The following is a 21741-nucleotide window of genomic DNA, read 5'->3' on the forward strand; positions in this document are numbered from 1 at the left end:
GTACTTTTAACCAGTAAGGCCATCAGAACTTCCATAACTTTCTAATAGACATTTGCTGGAAGAAGGATGCTAGAACTAATTCCCTGTTTGGCTACTCCTCCATACAGCAAGCATTCCTCAATTTGTAAGTTCAACAAACATGACTGGACTAGTAAAGTACCCATGAGAGGAAAAAAGACACAAAAATTCACAGGGCTAGGTATAATTTCGTGCAACTGAAATCTTGAATTGGACCACTGACAGGCAAGACCTCTCCTTCTACCTTTCAATGGTATTTTTTTTTTTTCTTAAGATTTTATTCATCCATTCATGAAACATACAGAGAAAGAGACAGAGACACAGGCAGAGGGAGAAGCAGGCTCCATTCCATGCAGGGAGCCCGACGTGGGACTTGATCCTAGGTCTCCAGAATCATGCTCCGGGTGGAAGACAGGTGCTAAACTCCTAAGTTGGATGCTTAGCTGACTGAGCCACCCAGGCTGCCCCCTTTCAATGGTATTTACTCAGAACATACACTGGTCATTCTTTAATAAATGTAACATTTTAATAAAATGGTATTAAAGGACCTTATAGTATTCAAGGTCCTGGAAATATAAGAAAGCTCTGATATACCAATGCTTTTTCTATTATTCTATGTTGGCCCAAATTCTTGTTTCATTACTAAACTATGTTCCTATGATTGAAGATGTACAGCAATGCCTTTGTTTAATTAAATTATTCCCTACAGGTGCACCTGGGTGGCTCAGTCAGCTAAGCATCCAACTCTTGATTTTGGCTTTGGTTATGATCTCCAGGTGGTAGGATGGAGCCCTGTGTCAGGATCTGCACTCAGCGCATGAAGTCTGCTTGAGATATTATTTCCCTGCCCCCAGCCACCCTGTGCTTGCTCTCTAATAAATAAAATTTTAAAAAATAATAATAAGGGCAGCCTGGGAGGCTCAGCAGTTTAGCGCCGCCTTCAGCACAGGGTGTGATCCTGGAGACCCAGGATCAAGTCCCACGTCAGGCTCCCTGCATGGGGCCTGCTTCTGCCTATGTCTGTGCCTCTGTGTGTGTGTGTGGCTCTCTCATGAATAAATAAATAAAATCTTAAAAATAATAATAATAAATATTCCCCTACAGAAATTTTAATCCTTTGCTTATCCTCTTTACATATAAATAAGAGCAATTCAAATATATTCTAGATAGTAAATAAAATCAATAGAAGCCTTGATGTCATTAGAAAACTTTAAAAGCACAAAGTAGTCATTAAAAGAAGGAAAGGTAAGACTTACTTCTTGATACAGTTGGTCATAAGAAGATGGACATCTTGTCTTTCATCTAACAGCAGCATTGCCCCTAAATAACCAATGCGTTTGTCTGTGAATTTTTGAGAGGCGATAAGCTTGAGGCACTCCAACTGCAAATTAAAAAAAAAAAGAAAAGAAAGAAATTGCTACCACAATCCGGAAAACAGTGTTTTTAACCCAGAGTCAGTGGATGGCTAAAATAAGTAGTTACCAAATTGCCTAAATAAAAGGCAAATAACTAAAATCTTTAGATACCTTAATAATAGATAACCAAGTTCCAGAATTACCATCTCATTAAGGTCCTGTGATATATGCTATCCAAAATAATCTGTGAAATTTACCTTACTTCCACAGATTGAAATAAATATTAACTAGTAAAGTATTATAATCAAATATAACTCAATTCTTAATTTAATCCTCAGGTTGTACTAAATGAACACCTAACTTATGTGTATATTTAAGGTCTGTTTCCTATTTTGAATAAAAAACTCATAATTGGAAATCCTTCAAACTGCCAAACACTATCTTAGACATCAGGAATATACAACTGAAAAGCAGAGACAGACAACAACTAACTTTAATGTGGAAAGTGTTACATTTAGGGCTTGCATCAAATAGTAGGGAAAGTAAGACTTTAGGATATGAGGAATAAAAATACAGAGAAAAAAGCCAAAGGAAATTTCAGGAGTGGAATTAACCTAAAATGTTTTATATGATTTTTTTCTTTACATAATTGATAAAAATCCTCAGACCTCAAGACTCTTTGTAGTTAAACAGTCTCTCTACTTAGCCTTTCCTGATGACAATCATTTTGATATACTTTATCATTCCATCTTGACTAACATGGAAAAGGCCAAATGTCCCCTCAATAGCAATTGTTTTCAAAGGGTGTACATAAGTTAGACTCTCTAAGAGGAATTTTGCAAACTATGCTCCCATTTAGAACCACCCCATCCCAAGGAAAGGAGCTCAAATGCAGACCCGTGTACAATAGCCTAAAATCACGTGAGACTACTCTCCATCTGAATTTGCCTGTAAGTTCATAAATGAAATTGAGGAAAGTAAAAGAATTTACAAATAAAACTTTTCAAGCTATTTAAAAATTGCTCTCTCGATGTATCTCCATTAAAAACACCTAAAGTTAGCAGAATGACTATACTATCATGAAATCAAAGAAGCCTCCAAGAATAACCATATCCAAAAGGGAAACTGAAATGCCTTCTAAAACTGACAGAGATTATATAACAAGCCTTCCCTTCCTTCTATGCATTCAATTTAAATTTTAAAGAACAATTTCTGAAATAGAAGATGAAGAAAGTCATTTTTACAATGTCAGCAGAAAAATCACTGCTGAGGTGAATGAGAAAATCAGGAACTAAAATACCATCAGAAAATCTTACTTTTTTCAACAAAAGGGTTTTTAATCTTCCTATTTAATAATCCTATAAGTGAGAATTTTAGCAGTGAAAAAAAGTTCTAAGAATCAGTTATTACTGAAATTTTTATCATCCTTATAGAATCATGCTTTCAAAAAAAGTAGGCATTACACAAAAAGAGTAACCAAAAATTTGTTATTAAGATACACTAATAAGAAGACAGGCTTTACTCTTAGGCATTAATATTACTTTGTATTTTTTAGAGCCAAGTTTTAAGATAGTCACACTAAAAGTCATTAGTGACTAGTGAGTACAATTTGTTGCTTTTTGTGATACTTGCTTAAAACTTGCCCAAAAGTAAAACAGAAAAAGAAAAACCACAATTTAAAAGGACAAACACTAAATTAATTCAATATTCCCCATTGGTACAGTGACTTTGCTTCAAGAATAAACATTTGCTTTATAAAGGTGGCAAATCTGAGAGGAAATATAAGACTAAAGACTGGAAATACCATTTGAAAACCACCCTCCACTGAAGGATTAACTCTCATCATACTCTACAGGTAGGTGTCGGTAACCAGCAATAGGCTAAGAAAGTACCATGTTTCATCTTTAAGAATATTATCAAAGGGGCAGCCCAGGTGGCTCAGCAGTTTAGCGCCGCCGAAGATCCTGGAGACCCAGGATCAAGTCCCGCATCGGGTTCCCTGCGTGGAACCTGCTTCACCCTTTGCCTGTGTCTGTGCCTCTCTGTCTCTGTCATGAATAAATAAAATCTTATATTAAAAAAAGATTATTATCAAAGTTTTCAGATGTTAAAAAGGATGAAGGGGTGTTCAATGGGGTTATGAGTAAATACGAGGGGAAGGCATCTATTTTTGAGCATCAATCATTAAAAATACAACTCTGGTGTGAGTTACAGAAGAAAAACAGTACAACTTCAAATCAGTACTATTTCCTTCTCACTTAAAGCTACTTGAAAATCCCACTTGAAACATTGCTAACCCACAAATCTAGCATATGCTTTAAGACCACAGTAAACAGTCTAGCTTTTATATTCACACAACCATAGAGACAAAAAATAACGTATGCTTTTACTCCAAATTCCGTGAACAAAGTCAAAAATGACAAACTTGGAAAAAATATTTGCAACTCATTTCACAGATATAACAGGATTCTACAAATTGTTTTTCAAAGACCAACAACTCAATATAAAAATGGACAAAAAACATGGGGAGTTCAAAGAAAACAAAAATAATCCAAACATATGAAATGGGTTTCAACCTCCTCATAAAACAAATGCAAACCCATCTAGGTAAATTTACTTAAATCACTGAACTGGGGGCACCTGGGTGGCTCAGTGGTTGAGCATCTGCCTTTGGTTCAGGTCATGATCCTGGGATCCCAGGATCGAGTCCCACATCAGGCTCCCCACAGGGAGCCTGCTTCTCCCTCTGCCTGTGTCTCTGCCTCCTTCTCTGTGCGTCTCTCATGAATAAAGAAATAAAATCTTTTAAAAAATTAATCCAGTTGAATAATAACCATTATTTTGCACATGTATTAATACAAAGGTAGTGTAAGTTCCTAAAAGTGGAATTTCTGAGTCAAAGGGTACGTGTATTTATAATTAAGATAGTCCAGATCTTTTCTCACTACAGCTTTTGTCAGTTTACATCCAATCACTAATGTCCTCGCACTGTTATGACTAACTTTGCTAATATAATAGGTTAAAAAGTAGTATCTCAATATGGTTTCCATGTGCATTTCTTATGGATCCTGGGATCATGCCCTGAGCTGAAGGCAGATGATAGAGTCGATTAGTCAATAGAGCATGTGACTCTTGATCTCAGGGTTCTGAGTTCAAGCCTCACAATAGGTATGGAACCTGCTTAAAATTTTAAAAAATAAAATAAAAAATAGATACATAGTAAGATTGGAAAGAAATGTCCATTAACAAGGCATCAGTTTAATAAATTATGATTCCTATCATCATGATTCATAAACATCAAGGAATACTATACATTACCATGAGTATGTCAAAAAGCTGGAAAAAAGAATGAGGGCATGGGCTAATCTTCAAGACAGATTAATAAGTAGACAATGTACACAGTGTGATGCAGTATGTATTTTACAGTGGAGGGGCATTTCCATTGCCTAGAAATGTATAAAATATCTCTGGAAGGATGGACATGGACAAAAAGCAGAGTTTTAATCATACATTCTTTTGTACCTTTCAAATTTTAAATGAGTGAACTGTCATTATTTCTAAGATGAATAATATTGAGCTAGCAGGAAAAAGTTTGAAACTTCAGGATAAAGGGAAGTTACATTTAACTTGTAGTTAGAAAAGTTAATATAATATTAGAATTTAAAAGGGGAAAAAAATAAAAATAATAAAAATAAAAGGGGGGTGGGGATCCCTGGGTGGCTCAGTGGTTTAGCGCCTGCCTTTGGCCCAGGGCGCAATCCTGGAGTCCCGGGATCAGGTCCCGTGTCAGGCTCCTGGCATGGAGCCTGCTTCTCTCTCCTCCTGTGTCTCTGCCTCTCTCTCTATCATAAATAATAAATAAATATTTTTAAAAAATAAAAAAATAAAAGGCGGGCAATTATTCCCTCCTCAAAATTGAGTAGTATGTAATTTCAAAAATTAACAAAAATGCATGTAAGTCTTAGAATTGTTTTAGGAAAAGATTAAAAATTAAAGACCAAAATCTTATGAAAATACAACTCAGTAAATGAAAACAATCAGTCCTTTTTAAATAACTTAAATTCATAATGAGTGATTATTGTGCTATTCTATTATACCTCTAATGCTATAAGAGCTTAAAAAGTATGTCCATTCTTTTTTTTTTTTTAAAGATTTTATTTATTTATTCATGATAGACACAGAGAGAGAAAGAAGCAGAGACACAGGCAGAGGGAGAAGCAGGCTCCATGCAGGGAGCCTGTTGCAGGATTTGATCCTGGGACTCCAGGATCACGCCCTGGGCCAAAGGCAGGCACTAAACCGCTGGGCCACCCAGGGATCCCCCCAAGTATGTCCATTCTTTACCTCTAATCCCCACAATGGCTATGCTTTCTTCTATTGGCATTTGTATTTTTCACTATCAGTTTCTTCCTTGTCAACAACATTCTTATAATTGGCTTTCTAACAGCAACCTTCTCACTGTCCCTACTATCTTCCATCCCAAAGGTCTGTTTGCAGTAACTCTTAGCTATTCACTGATTTTCTTTGTATTTACTTTCCAATTGTTTTTGAGATGCTGTGGTTTTGCTTTAACTTCATAAACTCCTGCTACGTAAAAACCAATGTGCTAGACATTCTCACTGATACCCAGTTAAAGGGCACACAAAAAGAAACCAACATTTGGATATATATCAGAAGTATGATACATATATATACATCATATATCACATATATATACACACATACTGTAACAACTATGCACAAGCTACTGTGAAAACAAGTCAGGAAGGGCACTCATTCAGGTGAGAAACAGAAAAAATCAGAGAAAGATTCCTATCTTTTACATAACACATAGTGGAATAGAAACGATTTGATTTAGGAGCCCTAATCCCGGTTCTAGCTTAAGAGACCTAAGCAAGGGGCACCGGGGTGGCTCAGTGGTTGAGCATCTGCCTTCAGATCAGGGAGTGATCCTGGGGTCCCGGGATCGAGTCCCACGTCGGGCTCCCTGCATGGAGCCTGCTTCTCCCACTGCCTGTGTCTCTGCCTCTCTGTCTCTCATGAGTAAATAAATAAAATCTTTAAAGAAAATTTTTTTAAAAAGAGACCTAAGCAAGTTACTTCAACAACCTGGGCCTCATTTTCCTCTTCACTGAGATAACTGGGCCACATCATGAAAGACAACCCTAAAGCAGCCCTCCACTCTCTGCTTTCGAGGCAGAAAAGTAGTCACTAATTCTCTACAGCTGACTCTTGAAGTGGCCTAACAATTTTTCTCAGCAGAAACATTCAGGCAGCCATTAGCAACAAGCCTAAGAGAGTGACACTACGGGATCCCTTTGGAATAAATATAATGTCTTAAGGAAGTGGCTTCCAAACCTGACTGATCAAAATCACCTGGGAGAGTTTTGAAGTATGTAGGTCACCCCCAAAATATCCTGATGGAGTAGGTTTCAGGTAAAGCCTGACAATTTGATTTCTATAAACATTTTCTAAATGACTCAATATTCGAATTTTCTCCAAGTTTCAAAGCAATTTTTTTTAAAAAAGGATTTTTTGGCCTTGTTACATTTTTCTAAAGTGAGTAAAATATTGCTCTTTATCAACATTTAATCTGGTTGCCCTTGAAAAAAGCTGCACCTATTTAGTTAGCTTTTAGAACAATTTCCCACAAGGTCAAATGCATATATACATTTGTTTTTATACTGAACATTCTGCTTTATGATGTGATCAATTGTCTTGATGAAAAGATACAATTAAACATTAATGGATCTACAGTGATTGGTTAGGTCTTTTAAAAAGTTACCTTTACTTCAATTTAATATTCAGAAATAACTTTCTAGTCTACACACACACACATACACACACACACACACACACACACATTTGAAGAATAAGCTTGTAACTTGCTTTACACACTATGTAGTATGGCAACATAAAAATCCATATGAGACCAGTCTGTTTTTTTCATTCTTCTGGCAGAGGGGACAAAAAATAAAACACTTAACAGTGCTATTGCATCCCATTTTTCCTCGAGAAAATTATGAAATATTTCACTCAAAAATACACAAAAATCATGTAACACTCATTGAGCCACCAGTCAGCTTTATCAAATCTTAACATTTTGCCCTATTTATTTTTACATTTTTTAATATTACAAATTCAACTGAAGCACTCTGCATACTCTGCCTCAATCCCATTTCCCTTCTCTCCATCCCAGAAATAACCAAAACTCAAAATTGCGGTTTATCATTGCCATATGTCTTTACTACATATGCTGAGGCAATTGTTTTAAGCTTTATATAAGTATCATACCATATTCCTGCTCTTTTCATTCAACGTCTTTCTGTATTGCTCACATTCAGACAAGAAATTCTAATTCAGCTCTATTCACTGCTAACACAGTATTCCACTTTGGTATGTACCACAACTTACCTATTCTTTTTGTGGATAGATTATTCCCAATGTTTTCAGATTAGAAACAATGATGCAATGAACTCTGATAAATGCCCGTTGCTAAATGGACAAGATTGTTGATCAGATTCAGGTTTTTCGGTTTTTATTTTGATTTAGCAAATACACTTCATAGGTGGTGGTATGAACTTTCATCAGGAAGTATATAGTTATTTCTGGTGGTTGTCTCTCTTGTGAATTGATGATGACCATCAGGGATTACAAAATGTATGTAATATTCTAATTCTTTTATTCTTTCTTCATTTATCAGCTGTACTCTTCCTCTAAGGAGCAACTTCTCTGTACATACTGTTGGGTTACAAATAGTTCCTTCAGAAGGAACTACTGGTAGAAAGGGAGGATAAATGTTTCTTTCCTTTTATTTAGTCAGTTTTCAAAATAAGTCCCTAGGATTCTCCAAAGATGATCAATGGAGTTTTTTGTTTGTTTTTTTAAAGATTTTATTTATTTATTCATGAGAGACAGAGAGACAGAGAGAGAGGGGCAGAGACACAAGCAGAGGGAGAAGCAGGCTCCATTCAGGAAGCCCAGCGGGGGACTCGATCCGGGGTCTCCAGGATCACATCCTGGGCCGAAGGTGGCGCTAAACTGCTGAGCCACCCGGGCTACCCTATCAATGGGGTTTTTTAAAGTTTAATACTTATGAACTCACTGGAACGCCTAGGTAGCACAGTTAGTTAAGCATTTTAGATCAGGTCATGATCTCTGGGTTATGAGACGGAGCCCCATGTCAGGCTCCACGCTCAGTGAGGAGTCAGCTTGCAATTATCTCTCCCTCTCTCCTTCTGCCCCTCTCCCTGCTCACTTGTGCTCTCTAAAATGAACAAATAAAACCTTTAGATAAAAAAAATTATGAACTCACTGATATAAACTTACTTGGTATTTCAACTACAATTATTCTTATTAATGTGCAAATTTTCTTATTTTGGGGCACAACAAAAAGCCCCTTCTGATGGCTACTAAATCCTTTTAACATGACTTCTGTAGTTTTTCTTCTGTTCTGGAACAGTAGGACAGGCTTATTTTGGGCACAATCTGGCCTTAAGGTGCTCAAGACAAGGATGCCTATTATCACCATTCAATTACAGGTATGGCGCAGTAAAGAAACAAGAAAAAAAATGATTACAGATAGAAAGTTAGGGAATTACCACTGCTTACAGACAACAGTACTGACTATATGGAAGAAATGGGTCTATAGGAACTCTTAGAACCAAATCCAATAATGTTGCAAAAATTAATTATTTTCTATATAGAAAACCTAATTATTGAAGTTTTAAGAGTGCTATTTGCAGTAAGAAGAAGAGCTCCACAGAACCTACAAATTTCACCAAAAGTTTTTAAGACCTTATAGAGAATGCTATAAAACTTTAAAGAGCACGAGAAGTGGAGTGCTATCCTGTATTATAATTGGAAGGGAAGCAGGATGCCGGGTGGCTCAGTGGTTAAGCATTGTGATCCTGGGGTACCAGGATTGAGTCCCACACTGGGCTCCCTTCATGAAGCCTGCTACTCCCTCTGCCTATGTCTCTGCCTCTGTGTCTCTGATGAATGAATAAATAAAATCTTAAAAAAAAAAAAAATGGAAGGAAAGAGTACTGCGGATGGGTACCTGGGTATAGCAGGCCAGGCTGGAATGGGAAAGAAATAGACAATGCAAGCCCAGCCTAAAGAAGGTCACCAGCCTACCAGTGCCATGGAAAATGTGGATCCAGTGTTGTCAAATCGTCTGATTTTCTAAGAGAAACTAGAAATCCAGATTTCCATTAAAAGTTCCTTGATTTTTGTATCAGTAGCAAATTCAAAACAATTTAACGTATAGTGCAAAATACATCTGTGGAAGAATCTGGCCCCCAAGCTACCATTTTTTACTTCTGCAATCTACCCACTTCTTTAGATACTCAACTTTATTTCTGGATCATAGTTAAGCCGGACACATGAAAGGTTACAAATTCTACAAGAAATTTATCACGGCTTTTGTTGTAAAAGTGTTGAGGATACAGTCTTTTACATTATTAAGAGACTCCTAGATAAAAGACCCCCATAAGAAAATCTATTTCAGAGGTGCCTGGTTGGTTCTGCCAGAAGAGCATGCAACTCTTGATCTTGGGTTGTGAGTTGGAGCCCCATGTTGGGTGGGAGATTACACACATACATATGTAAATATATAAATAAATGGAAATCTGTATTAGAATTCAATGATTTTTCAAAAAAATATTTTGCTGTCTTTGAGGAAACAGTAAAATCTGTAATATTTGAGTTTTTAATGTATAAAACATAAATGTTTAACATTTACGAATCTAATTATTAATGTTCATAACCCTATACAGTAATATGAAGACTGTCCCTATTTTACAGATGAGGAAACCAAGAAAAGAAAGGTTAAGGATCTTGCTCAAAATCATAGATAGTAAAATAACAAAGCCAGAATTCACATCCAGGAAGTCTGGTTCCTGTAGCTGCACTCTTAAATTCTAGTTTTAACGAGCACATAACTGAATTCTTTTTCTTGCCTTAGCTGCCTCACCAACAGCAAGTACAGTCACTTTGGGTTCTGAATTCTTTCTTTTCCCAACTTTTATTTTCTACTATTCTTTATTATTTTTTTTTTTAAATAGATGCTGGTAATGTATGTCACCTCAAATCCTCTGTACAGCAAGTCAGGGCTAAAGTAATTAAATAGTTAATAAACTTATTTACAGATTTAAACATACCCAAAGAATGAATAAGTTTTAGAGTTACACAAAGTTGAGCTCTAATCCTCTAATATTTGTTAGCTGTGTAAATTTAAACAAGGCCCTTAATCTCTGAATCTCAGTTTCCTCATCTGCACTTTGAGAATATTACCTACTTCATGGGTTTTATCATAAAATTTGAAAGACTTTTCGAAAGTGGCTACTAGAAATTTTTAAATTATACATCTAGCTCATATTTTTATTTCTATTGAACAGCATCATACTAGATACTGCAGTAAAAAGTAAAGAAACAGGTGAAATTAGTTTTAATAATGTATTTTATTTAACCCAATAGCTCTAAAATATAATTTCAACATATAATCAACACAAAAATTATTTTACATCTTTTTATACTAAGGCTTCTAAATACAGTATATATTTTACACTTACAGCACATCTCAATTTGTATACTACATAACTGTATTTAGACTTCATAAAATTTACAATTGATAGATTCACATACCCAAGTTGTCTAAAACATAAGTTTTCCAGTAACTGCATCAAATATCTTCCAAAATTTATTTTCCTTTAATATTCACCTCAGTTGAACTAGCCACATTTCAAGAGACCAGTGGCTACGCAGTTACTGGCTATCATAAACAGCAGCAAAGTCTAACAAATCTAATAAAATGCAATAAACAGTAGCTGTTGTTACACATACTTAAATGAAAATGGCACTGTGATTCATACATCCAGGTGAGAGAATCCAGATTGGAATCTTTTTATGGGTACATTATAAAGGAAATTCTGATGGGCAGGGTACCAAATACTGACTGGATAGGGCCCTGACTTATTCAAATAGAGGAAACATATTAAGGGACTTTAAAATTATGATTCCTATTCCCACTCAGAAAAATCTTTTAAACTGTACAATTTTAGTACAGTTTCCTTGAATATTAACATTTTCCACCTAAGAATTAAATATTTTATCAAATAGTTAAATTCCAGAACACCCAGAAAACACCATCTAGTAAAGCTGGAAAGCCCATTTTATTTAAACATAGTATAGAAAAGACTTTTAGAAATATAGACTGCTCTTTCACAAAATAAAATATCCTGTCTTAAATCTATCGTATATTTTAAATTCATAGTTGGTCTTTTTAGAACTCCTTTAACTCCATGATGTTAAATAGTGGTTATCACTGAATGTAGGCATTAAGTCTCCTCAAACCCTTGAGTATCTCTTACAGCCCAATATATCAGATTTCTGTAAATCTAACCTAAATGTATCTACTTAAAATCAACCAACAAAAATATATGAACATCTATTTACTTTATACTATGACACGCACTAAATGTATATCTACCTGAACTGCTTTTTGATGTGGTAAAAGCATATAACGTGTTTATTCAGAGGAAAGAGCTGTTGTTTTTGTCTGCCTAGTACCTGGGTCCTCCTTTCCTTTGATATTAACACCTCAATTTTGCTTTGGGAAATTAATGCTCTCCCACTCTCAATCATGTATTTCCAGAGAAAGTGATCTCATTCCCAGCCCCAAAATAAGCATAAAACTAACCCAAGTCAGTCTGATAAGATTCAATCCCATTACTGTTTTAACTCAGAGGTGGGGGAATCTTTCACTGGACTTACTAAGCTGAATAAAAGATACACATGGCCATCTTTCCAGGTAAATTAAATATATCAAAACATTAACAATAGTTATCTTTGAATAATGGAAACATGGGTGGTATTTTTCTCCTGCCTAATGTTGCACATTCTTTCAATTTTGCAGTCTTTTCCTTAAAAAGACTCTTTAGCATATAATACAATTCTGAAATTGAGATAAAATTTAATAGCATAAGAATTAAAAACAACCCGCTATACTCTTTCTCTGTAACTCATTCTCCCTTATCATATATAAACATGGAAAGAAGAAAGCACTTATCACCAAGAGTATTATTCTCAGAGCCTAGACTGTCTATATATAATAATATGCATTTGTGTGTAGAAAAAAATCAGGAGGCAGACCTACATAGTGGCTATAACAGTCAAGTAATGAACTAATTATGACAAAACCCATAAACGCCATTATGTGGCAACCACTTAATTTGTTTTACTTAAAAACATGTTCTCAGTATTCCTCCTTATTATCATTGTGCATACAGAATATAATTAAGAAAACATTCAGCAAACATTTCTTAAATATTCATTATCATCCAGCCCCTGTGACAGACCAATCACAATCTACTGGTTAATCTTGATCAATCTCTAAGCAAGCTAGATGCCACCATCAAAACATACTCTAATCCACATAATGAGAGATTTCCAATGGAAAGCACAACTGACACCAATATGATGCCTTTCCAGGTCTGCAACTTTCTTAATTCTACTCTTGGTTCCACAATGATGGGACTATATGGCTATCAAAAGTATCCTATCCTCCTTGACAAGAAAAGATTGACCCTCCCTGAGCTACTGTCATTCAAACAAGAGAGCACCCTTGCTAGATGTAGTCTCAGCCCAGCCTACCTGTCCAAAGTGAGCAGGGTAGCCCAGCATGTGCATATATAGTAATTTTGCCACATTCCGACACCGGTATGTATTGTCTTCTTCTCTAAAAGATGATCGAATTGCAGCACATTCTTTCTGGATCATTTCTCGTTCTTCTGCTTGGGTTCGGGCTGTCCGGATGGTCCGGATCAGCTCCCGCAATCTGATGGGGGCTGGCATCCTCTGGATATGGAAAGACATTAAATAAAAATGTTCATATTTTTTACTACCAAAACTATTCACAGAACTTCTAATTTTTAAGAATTCAAGATTTGCAATGATACAAAACTTCAGCAAAACTATTACATATATAATCTCAACTCAGGAAATTTCTGGAAAGAATACAAACAAAAGTATTAAGTATCAAGTAAAACAAGATAAGACACAGAATATATCAATGTGTAAAATCCATCATTAATATCAAAATATCTTAGGAACAAACTCAACCCAAATCTTAGGTCAATCCTTAAACTAGTAAGAAAAGGTCTATGCCTAACCTTAGGGAAGACAGATATTATCTGCTCAACTGTGAACTCAATATAACTCAACAAATTATCAGATGAATACTGAATATGATCACAAAGTTCAATTCAACAAAATGAGCGATTAGGAGAGAAGACCAATTATCAGATTTAAATACTTTTCCAAGAAACAGTAATCATCTCAGGACTGGGCACTCTGAAAATTGTGATAAGGAAAAAATAATAAACCAATCTTAGAGTATTTTTTAAGTTATAGTCATAGTCTCATAAGTTGTTTTTAAGTTAATAATAATAATAATAATAATAATAATAATGAACTTATAATAGCCAAAACAATTAAGGGAAAAAAAAGAACAAGGTTAAGAGAAACTGCACTATCTAATTTCAAGAAATACTATAAAGCTACGGTAATCAGGACAATGTGGAATTGAATTTAAGGGTAGACTCAGAGAATGGAGCAAAATTGTTTAGGAATAGACCCACACAAATAAGCTCAAATTATTTTCAACAAAGAGGCCAAGATTAGTCAATAGAACAAAGGATATTCCTTGAACAAATGTACTGGCACAACTAGATATCTATGAAGAAGAAATTAACCTTGGACCTTAACCCCATATAATATACAAAAATTAACTCAAAATGAGTCACAGCCCTTAACAATAAAGCCAAAACTAAAAATCTTCCTTTAGAAAACGAAGGAGGAAATCTTTCAGAACTTTTGTTAAGCAGAGATTTCATATATAACAAGCACAAAATATGAAAGAAATAATAAATTTAACTTTACAAAAATTTAAAACTTTTGCTTTTCAAAAGATGAAAATAATGCAATCCATGGAAAGAGAAAAAAATAAAATTCCTATCTTACAAAGGATACATATTCAGAATATTACAACTCAATAATAAGACAATACTATTTAAAAATGAGTAAAAGATTTGAAGAGACACTTCTCAAAGAAGATGTAAGAATGGCCATAAACACATGAAAACACACTTAACGTCATTAGTAAACAAGAAAATGCAAATTAAAACTATAAGATAGGGATCCCTGGGTGGCGCAGCGGTTTGGCGCCTGCCTTTGGCCCAGGGCGCGATCCTGGAGACCCGGGATCGAATCCCACATTGGGCATCTGGTGCATGGTGCCTGCTTCTTCCTCTGCCTGTGTCTCTGCCTCTCTCTCTCTCTGTGACTATCATTAAAAAAAATAAAAAAATAAAAAAAAATAAAACTATAAGATACCACTTTACACCATTAGGATGGCTAAAACTTTAAATCTAAAAGACTGAGGATGCCTGGGTAGGCTCTGTGGTTGAGCGTCTGCCTTTGGCTCAGGTGGAGATCCTATAGTCCCCAGGATGGAGCCTGCTCCACAGCCACTCCACAGCCACTCCACAGCCACTCCCCTGCAGGGAGCCAGCCGTGGGACTCGATCCCGGGACTCCAGGATCACAACCTCGGCTGAAGGTGGCACTAAACTGCTGAGCCACCCAGGGATCCCCAATAAAATCTTTTAAATAAATTAACAAAATAAAATGAATAATAATGGTATACCCACATAAATGAATACTTTTGAGAATAGAACCAACACAACAGGGAAGAGTCTCAAAAAAATTACGCTGAGCAAAAGAAGGAGGAACAAAAAAGTCCACACTGTATGATTTCACGTATATGAAACTCCAGGAAAGACAAGGCTAATCTGTAGTCATGCGAAAGAGATCAATGATTGCCTGCAGCAGAGGATGGGGCTGGGGTGGACTGGGATGCAAAGAAACCTTCTAGGGTGACAGAAATGTTATGATGGATATGTAAACCTCTCAATATTCATTGAACTGATGAACAAGTGCATTTTACTACATGTATATTATACCTCAATAATGTTAATAAAGATGATAAAAATTAGATAAAAATATCATTACTCTCATCATCAGTACATACAAACTGTGGAGTCCTTAAACCAATAATTCTCAGTGTCGTTCTAATTGCAAAACCAGGATGATATCCCAGTCCCATTAGTTCACTATGGCATCACTCCTCAAGACAGGGATATAGTATATTAGGAATTAGAAAAGTTCTCTAGGTATTGGTTATGTTCCTCCCTATTGAACCTCTTAAGACCCCATGTACTAAACTATATAAAGCTACCTGTATAACATTTTGTTACTTTTTAATGGTAATATTGTGGGCCTAGTGTTTGAACATTTGTACATTCACTATTTTCATTATTTCATTTGTTCCAAACCATGCTGAAAGGCAGAGATCATTATTCCTGCTTTGCCTTTGAAGAAACCTCAAGTCAGAGCAATTATGCAACCTAAGATCACAAAGGTGGTAAGTGATAGAGCAAGTAAGTACCTGAACACCAAGGTTAGACTTCCTCTAAATACTTCAAAAAGGAACATTATCTTTACAGATAAAATTATATGATTGCTAGGATTTGTTTCAAAATACTCCAGGCTTGGGGATCCCTGGGTGGCGCAGCGGTTTGGCGCCTGCCTTTGGCCCAGGGCGCAATCCTGGAGACCCGGGATCGAATCCCACGTCGGGGTCCCAGTGCATGGAGCCTGCTTCTCCCTCTGCCTGTGTCTCTGCCTCTCTCTCTCTCTCTCTCTCTCTCTGTGACTATCATAAATAAATAAAAATTTTTAAAAAAATACTCCAGGCTGGGCAGCCCTGGTGACTCAGCAGTTTAACGCCGCCTTCAGCCCAGGGCCTGATCCTGGAGACCAGGGATCGAGTCCCAGATCAGGCTCACTGCATGGAGCCTGCTTCTCTCTCTGCCTGTGCCTGTGCCTGTGCCTGTGTCTCTGTCTCTCTCTCTCTCTCTCTCAGGAATAAATAAAATACATTAAAAAAAATAATAATAATCCAGGGTGTGATCCTGGAGACCCTGGTTTGAGTCCCACATCAGACTCCCTGCATGGAATCCTGCTTCTCCTCTGCCTGTGTCTGTTCCTCTCTCTCTCTCTGTCTCTCATGAATAAATAAATAAAATCTTTAAAAAATAATAAAAGAAAAAGAAAAAATAAAAAAATTAAAATAAAAAATAATAAAAAATAATAAAAGTCAAAAAACAAAGCATTTATGTCCTTAAAACTTTTCATAAATAAGGGCACCTGAGTGGCTCAGTCGGTTAAGCACTGGATTCTTGGTTTCAGCTCAGGTCCTGATCTCATGGCTTGTGAGATCTAGCCGAAGTCCAGGCTCTGTGCTTAGCAGAAGTCAGCTTGGATATTATTCTCCCTCTGCCCCTTACCCTGCTCATGTGCCTCTGTTCTTTCTCTCTCACACAAATAAATACATCTTAACAACAAAAAAAGAATCTTATTTAGGGTGCCTGGCTGACTCGGTGAGAGGAGCATGCAATTCAATTCCATGATTGTGAGTTCTGGCCACACGCTGGCTGTAGAGATTACCTAAATAAAGATTTTTTTTAATCTTATTTATTATTAACCCAAATTTGGTGTGTGGGGAACAAAAGATGACTATGCAACTAAAATTAATCAAGATCAATCTCTGCTGGAAAATATCTTTTCTCTATGAAGGCCTCAATGTTCTATAGGGCAAAAAAGACCAACAGAAAAAGCCTAAATCTAGTCCGAAACACTTAGTCCAACAGGGGGAAAAAAAGTAAGAGTTTAAGCCAGCTGAGAGAAAAACAGGTTACCAGGAGCAATTTCTCAGCTCTGCCACAGAATCACAGAAATAAAGATTATGCCACTAGCTTTTTATGGAGAAAATTGAGGATCAAGGCTGCTAACTACCTTGTACAAGGTCAAAGAATTAATCACTGGCCTGACTCACATCTTGTGATTCCCCCAATCAGCACTCTTTCTCTAGGACCAGGCTACCTCTAGAGGAAAGCAATAATTTTTTCCCTTGGCTGTGACAACTTCTACTTATTTTTTTTTAATCACAAGAAAATGTATTAGTAGGCATAAACAGAAAAGTTAATTCACATGACAAAGAACCCGGTATATTTCAAAATACATTAAATTCAAAACTAAACAAGTTCTAGTTCCAGGAGAGATGGAGTAAACACACTCTATGGAGACTTCTGTCTCTTCCTCTAACCATAACAGTATCCTGAATAAAATGCATGTCACAGCTACCCAAGGACTCTGAAAAGTAAATGACAGCAAACAGATTCAAGAAAAAGAACAGAATTTGAAGTTCCATCAAAAAAGGCAAGACGTTATCACTTTTCCTCCACTACTGCCCAACTTTGACACAATGGCAGCTCAAAACCCAGAAGTGCTCATATAGTACAGAGGAGGAGCTCTAAGAGCTCTAAGAAAAACCCTCTCTCTCTCTGGTCCAGGAAAAGGAAGATGGGAGAAATTCTCTCTTTTGGCCTTTTATTTTTCCCTTCCCTCCACCCCTGTCTCTACACAACACTGCAATGGTGGCAGCTATGGCAGAAAAGTAATGGCAGTAACAGCCAGGCAGGCATCTAAAAACTGGGGAAGGAGATCTTCTTTCTGACCAGAGGAGCTGTGATTCTAAGAGTATGGAGTTAATCTCTTTATTCTCCCACTGCATGATAAAAAGAGTGAATTTGCCAAAAAAAAAATATAAAATTCTAATTGCAAGTATACATAATAGAGCTAAAAGGTATATAAAGCAAAAATTAACAGATATCAAAAGAAGAATAAACTTCCAATTATAGAGACTTCAAAAAAAAAAAAAAGACTTCGGGATGCCTGGGTGGCTCAGAGGTTGAGCATCTGCCTTCAGCCTAGAGTGTGATCCTGGAGTCCCAGGATGGAGTCCCACATTGGTCTCCCTGCATGGAGCCTGCTTCTCCCTCTGCCTATGTCTCTGCCTCTCTCTGTGTGTCTCTCATGAATAAATAGTCTTTAAAAAAAAAAATAGACTTCAACATGCCCAAGTAAATGATAAAATTAGAGTATCAGCAAGAATATTAAAAGACCGGAAAGCCGTCATCAATTGAATCTAACCAATATTTATAGAACACCTCAACTAGCAGCAGAGAATATACGTTTTTCTCAGGTGCATACAGAACACTCACCAAAACAGACCACGTTCTGGATCATAAAAAAAAAGTTAATAAATTAAATAGAAATCATATAAAGTATAATCTCTGACCATTAACAGAATTAAACTAGAAATCAGTAACAGAAAGCTCACCGGAAAACTCTCTATGGACTTGAAAATTAATACATTCCCAAATAATCCACTGGTGAAAGAGGATATCAAGGAACATTTAAGTATACAGAACTGAACAAAAACAAACACATTAAAATTTGTGGTACACACTAAAGTAGTGCTTAATGGGAAATGAACATTAAATGCTTGTGTCAGAAGAGAGGAAACATCTCATGCAATCTAAGCTTATATTTAAGAAACTGGAAAAAGAAAAATCCAAGAGAAGTAGAAAAAAGAAATAAAAAAATAGAAATCAATGAAATTAAAAACAGAAATTAGGTCAAGTCAATGAAAGCAAAAGTCAGTTATTTGAGAAGACTAAATTGATAAACCTCTGGTTACATGATAAAAGATAAACAACACTAATTACTAGTATCAGTAATGAAAATGGTATCACCACAAACATTAAAAAGATAATTAGGTGATACTATAAACAATGCACATCACAACTGGACATACATATCATACATATGCAAAAAACCCTGAACCTCAACCTAAATCTCACACCTTATACAAGTATTAACTCAAAATGGAGCATAGCTCAAAATGTAAAACATACAACTATAAAATTGTTAGAAGATAACAGGAGAAAATCTTCATGACCTGGGGTTGTGCAGAGTTTTTGGTCATTATATCAAAGTCATACCCATAAAAGAAAAAATTATACAACTAGACTTCATAAAAATTACAAACTTTGGTGCTATGAAAAACATTGTTAAGAAAATGGAAAGATAAGCTACAGACTGGGATATTTGCAAATTGCATATCCAACAAAGGACTTGGAACCAGAGTATAAAAAGGAACCCTCAAAACACAGCAGTTAAACCCAATTTTTAAAAATATGCCTTAAGGGACGCCTGGGTGGCTCAGCAGTTGAGCATCTGCCTTTGACTCAGGGCGTTATCCTGGAGTCCTGGGATGGAGTCCCACATCTCCCTCTGCCTGTGTCTCTGCCTCTCTCTCTGTCTCTCATGAATAAATAAAATCTTTAAAAAATAAAAGTAAATAAAAATTAAAATATGCCTTAAGGGGCACCTGGGTGGCTCAGTCAGTTAAGCATCTGCCTTTGGTTCAAGTCATGATCGCAGGGTCCTGGGATCAAGCCCTACAACTGGGCTCCCTGATCAGCAAAGCCTGCTTCTCCCATTTCCTCTGCTATCCCTCTGCTTGTGCTAAATAAGTAAATAAATAAATAAAGCACTAAGGTTTAAGAATCTTGAATTCAGAAAGCAGTACAATCAAAGTCTTTCATCAAGAAAACGAAAAAAAAGTTTAACAAGTTCAGGGTTTAACAGTGCAGGGTCAACTAACTACAGCCAACAGAGAAGACAGTATCATAAATGATACCAACATAAGCATCATTTATATCCATTTCAAAGGGAAGAGGAAGAATGTAAAAAAATATGGAAGTGAGCTTCATGCATCTCTTTTTTTCCTCCTTATTCAGTTCAATTCATCACACTATTCCATAGATGACCTAAATAAAAGGGAAACACACCAAAAAGTTGCCAACCACTCATTCAACAAATATTTGCTAAGCCTTCTCTATGTCAAGCATTTCAATAAATGCTGGCAACTGCCAAAGTCATGATCCCTACCCTTAAGAACTCAAAATTCTAGGAAGGAAAACAGATTTTTACAATTCCAGCATTATAAAAAAGTAGCAAAAACTTCCTTTGCTGACCAATGACAGAACATTTTATTTATAGGTAAACTAAGGCTCACTGCTGAGCACCCCCCATCACAGGAAATTGTCACCACGCAGGAGTGGAGGGCCTACTGCTCTCCATTCATCCCATTTTCCAAGGAAAAGTCTGTACTTTTATCTCCCGGTTTCAGTTTTCCAAAATAATGTGTGGGGCAAATAAACATGTCTAAGGGCACCATTTTGTCATTTCCAGTATAAGAGATGGAGTGACTCTCTAGGGTGAATGTGGGGGAGGGGGACTGATGCCACAGTGGACATCTGGACAGTCACTCAAGGGAGCAGCTGATGGGAGCAAAGGCGGTGGTATCTCTAGCTAATACTAAAAATAAAAAGACATGATTCACCTAGTTACCTGCAGAAATGAACACACAAGCAGAATTGCCCAATTAAAAAGGAAAGTGACCATGACAGAAACCCACTTATTATTTACTGAAGGCAAAAACTTCATTTAAAATTGTGATTTCCTGTTTTATTTGCTATTCACTTTTCCATTTTTAACTCCCACAAGTTCTTATACTGTCATATTTGCCAGCATTAAAAAACAAAAAACATTAAAGAGCACATGGTCTGCTCTTTAATGTCCTGTAACTGCTGTTGCAACTTTTGCACATCAGCATTGACATTGGTATTATCCTTGTCCTTTTGGAACACTGGAATATTTCCACTTGAGATGTCATCAGTGGCATCTTCTGAACTTTTTCCTCCACAACACATAATGAAAGCACTCTTCGTTCAACTACTGCCCGACACTGCACACACTTTTTCATCAGGCTAGCACAGTTCTCACAAGCACATGTGTCCACAAGGTTGAAAAGTGTGTGTCATGACCAAACTAATTCAATATATTTAGAAATTTTTTCTTTTGCAAAATTAAGTGCCTTCTGGATCAGCCCAACAACTCCAAAATCCCACATAGGAAGAGATGTGTAGTGTAGTGCTAGTCCACAATTTCTCATCCAAAATCCTTAAAAACATAACTCAGAATTTTCTGAATTTTAGAAAGGTAATGCAGTGCATATTGTAGGTCATAATGTCTGAGGCAACAGTTCCATTATCAAACACTCTTTCTGCAACAACATATATGAACATTCACACCAAATGAGAAAAATAAATACTACAGCCTCATGTTTAGTCACGACAGATTTTTAACACCAAAAGAATTCTGAAGAACGCCTGGGTTTTTGTTTTTGTTTAATTTCAGAAACTGAGTTAAAGGATTGTAGAGCCTTACCCTTATCCAATGACCCTAATCATTGTTTAAAATGATGACCCTGGAGTAAAATTACCTGAGTTTGAATCTCAGCTCTACCACTTATCAGCTGTGTGTCCTGAGCAAAT

The 21741-nt window shown here is 36.3% G+C and overlaps 1 protein-coding gene across 1 annotated transcript in view; it reads right to left on the reverse strand.

Annotated features, from left to right (window-relative positions):
• Nucleotides 1–21741, reverse strand: part of AP1G1 (adaptor related protein complex 1 subunit gamma 1) — a 79040-nt gene that overhangs the window by 42436 nt on the left and 14863 nt on the right. Inside the window, exons 2-3 of the mRNA XM_025426741.3 lie at nt 13029–13232; nt 1275–1399 (exon numbers count right to left, since the gene is read on the reverse strand). Of these exons, the coding sequence (XP_025282526.1) occupies nt 1275–1399; nt 13029–13229 (326 nt within the window). The 5' untranslated portion in view covers nt 13230–13232. The remainder of the gene's footprint in view (nt 1–1274; nt 1400–13028; nt 13233–21741) is intronic.

The sequence above is a fragment of the Canis lupus genome, chromosome 5 (assembly GCF_003254725.2).
Source record: "Canis lupus dingo isolate Sandy chromosome 5, ASM325472v2, whole genome shotgun sequence".
Lineage (NCBI taxonomy): Eukaryota > Metazoa > Chordata > Mammalia > Carnivora > Canidae > Canis > Canis lupus.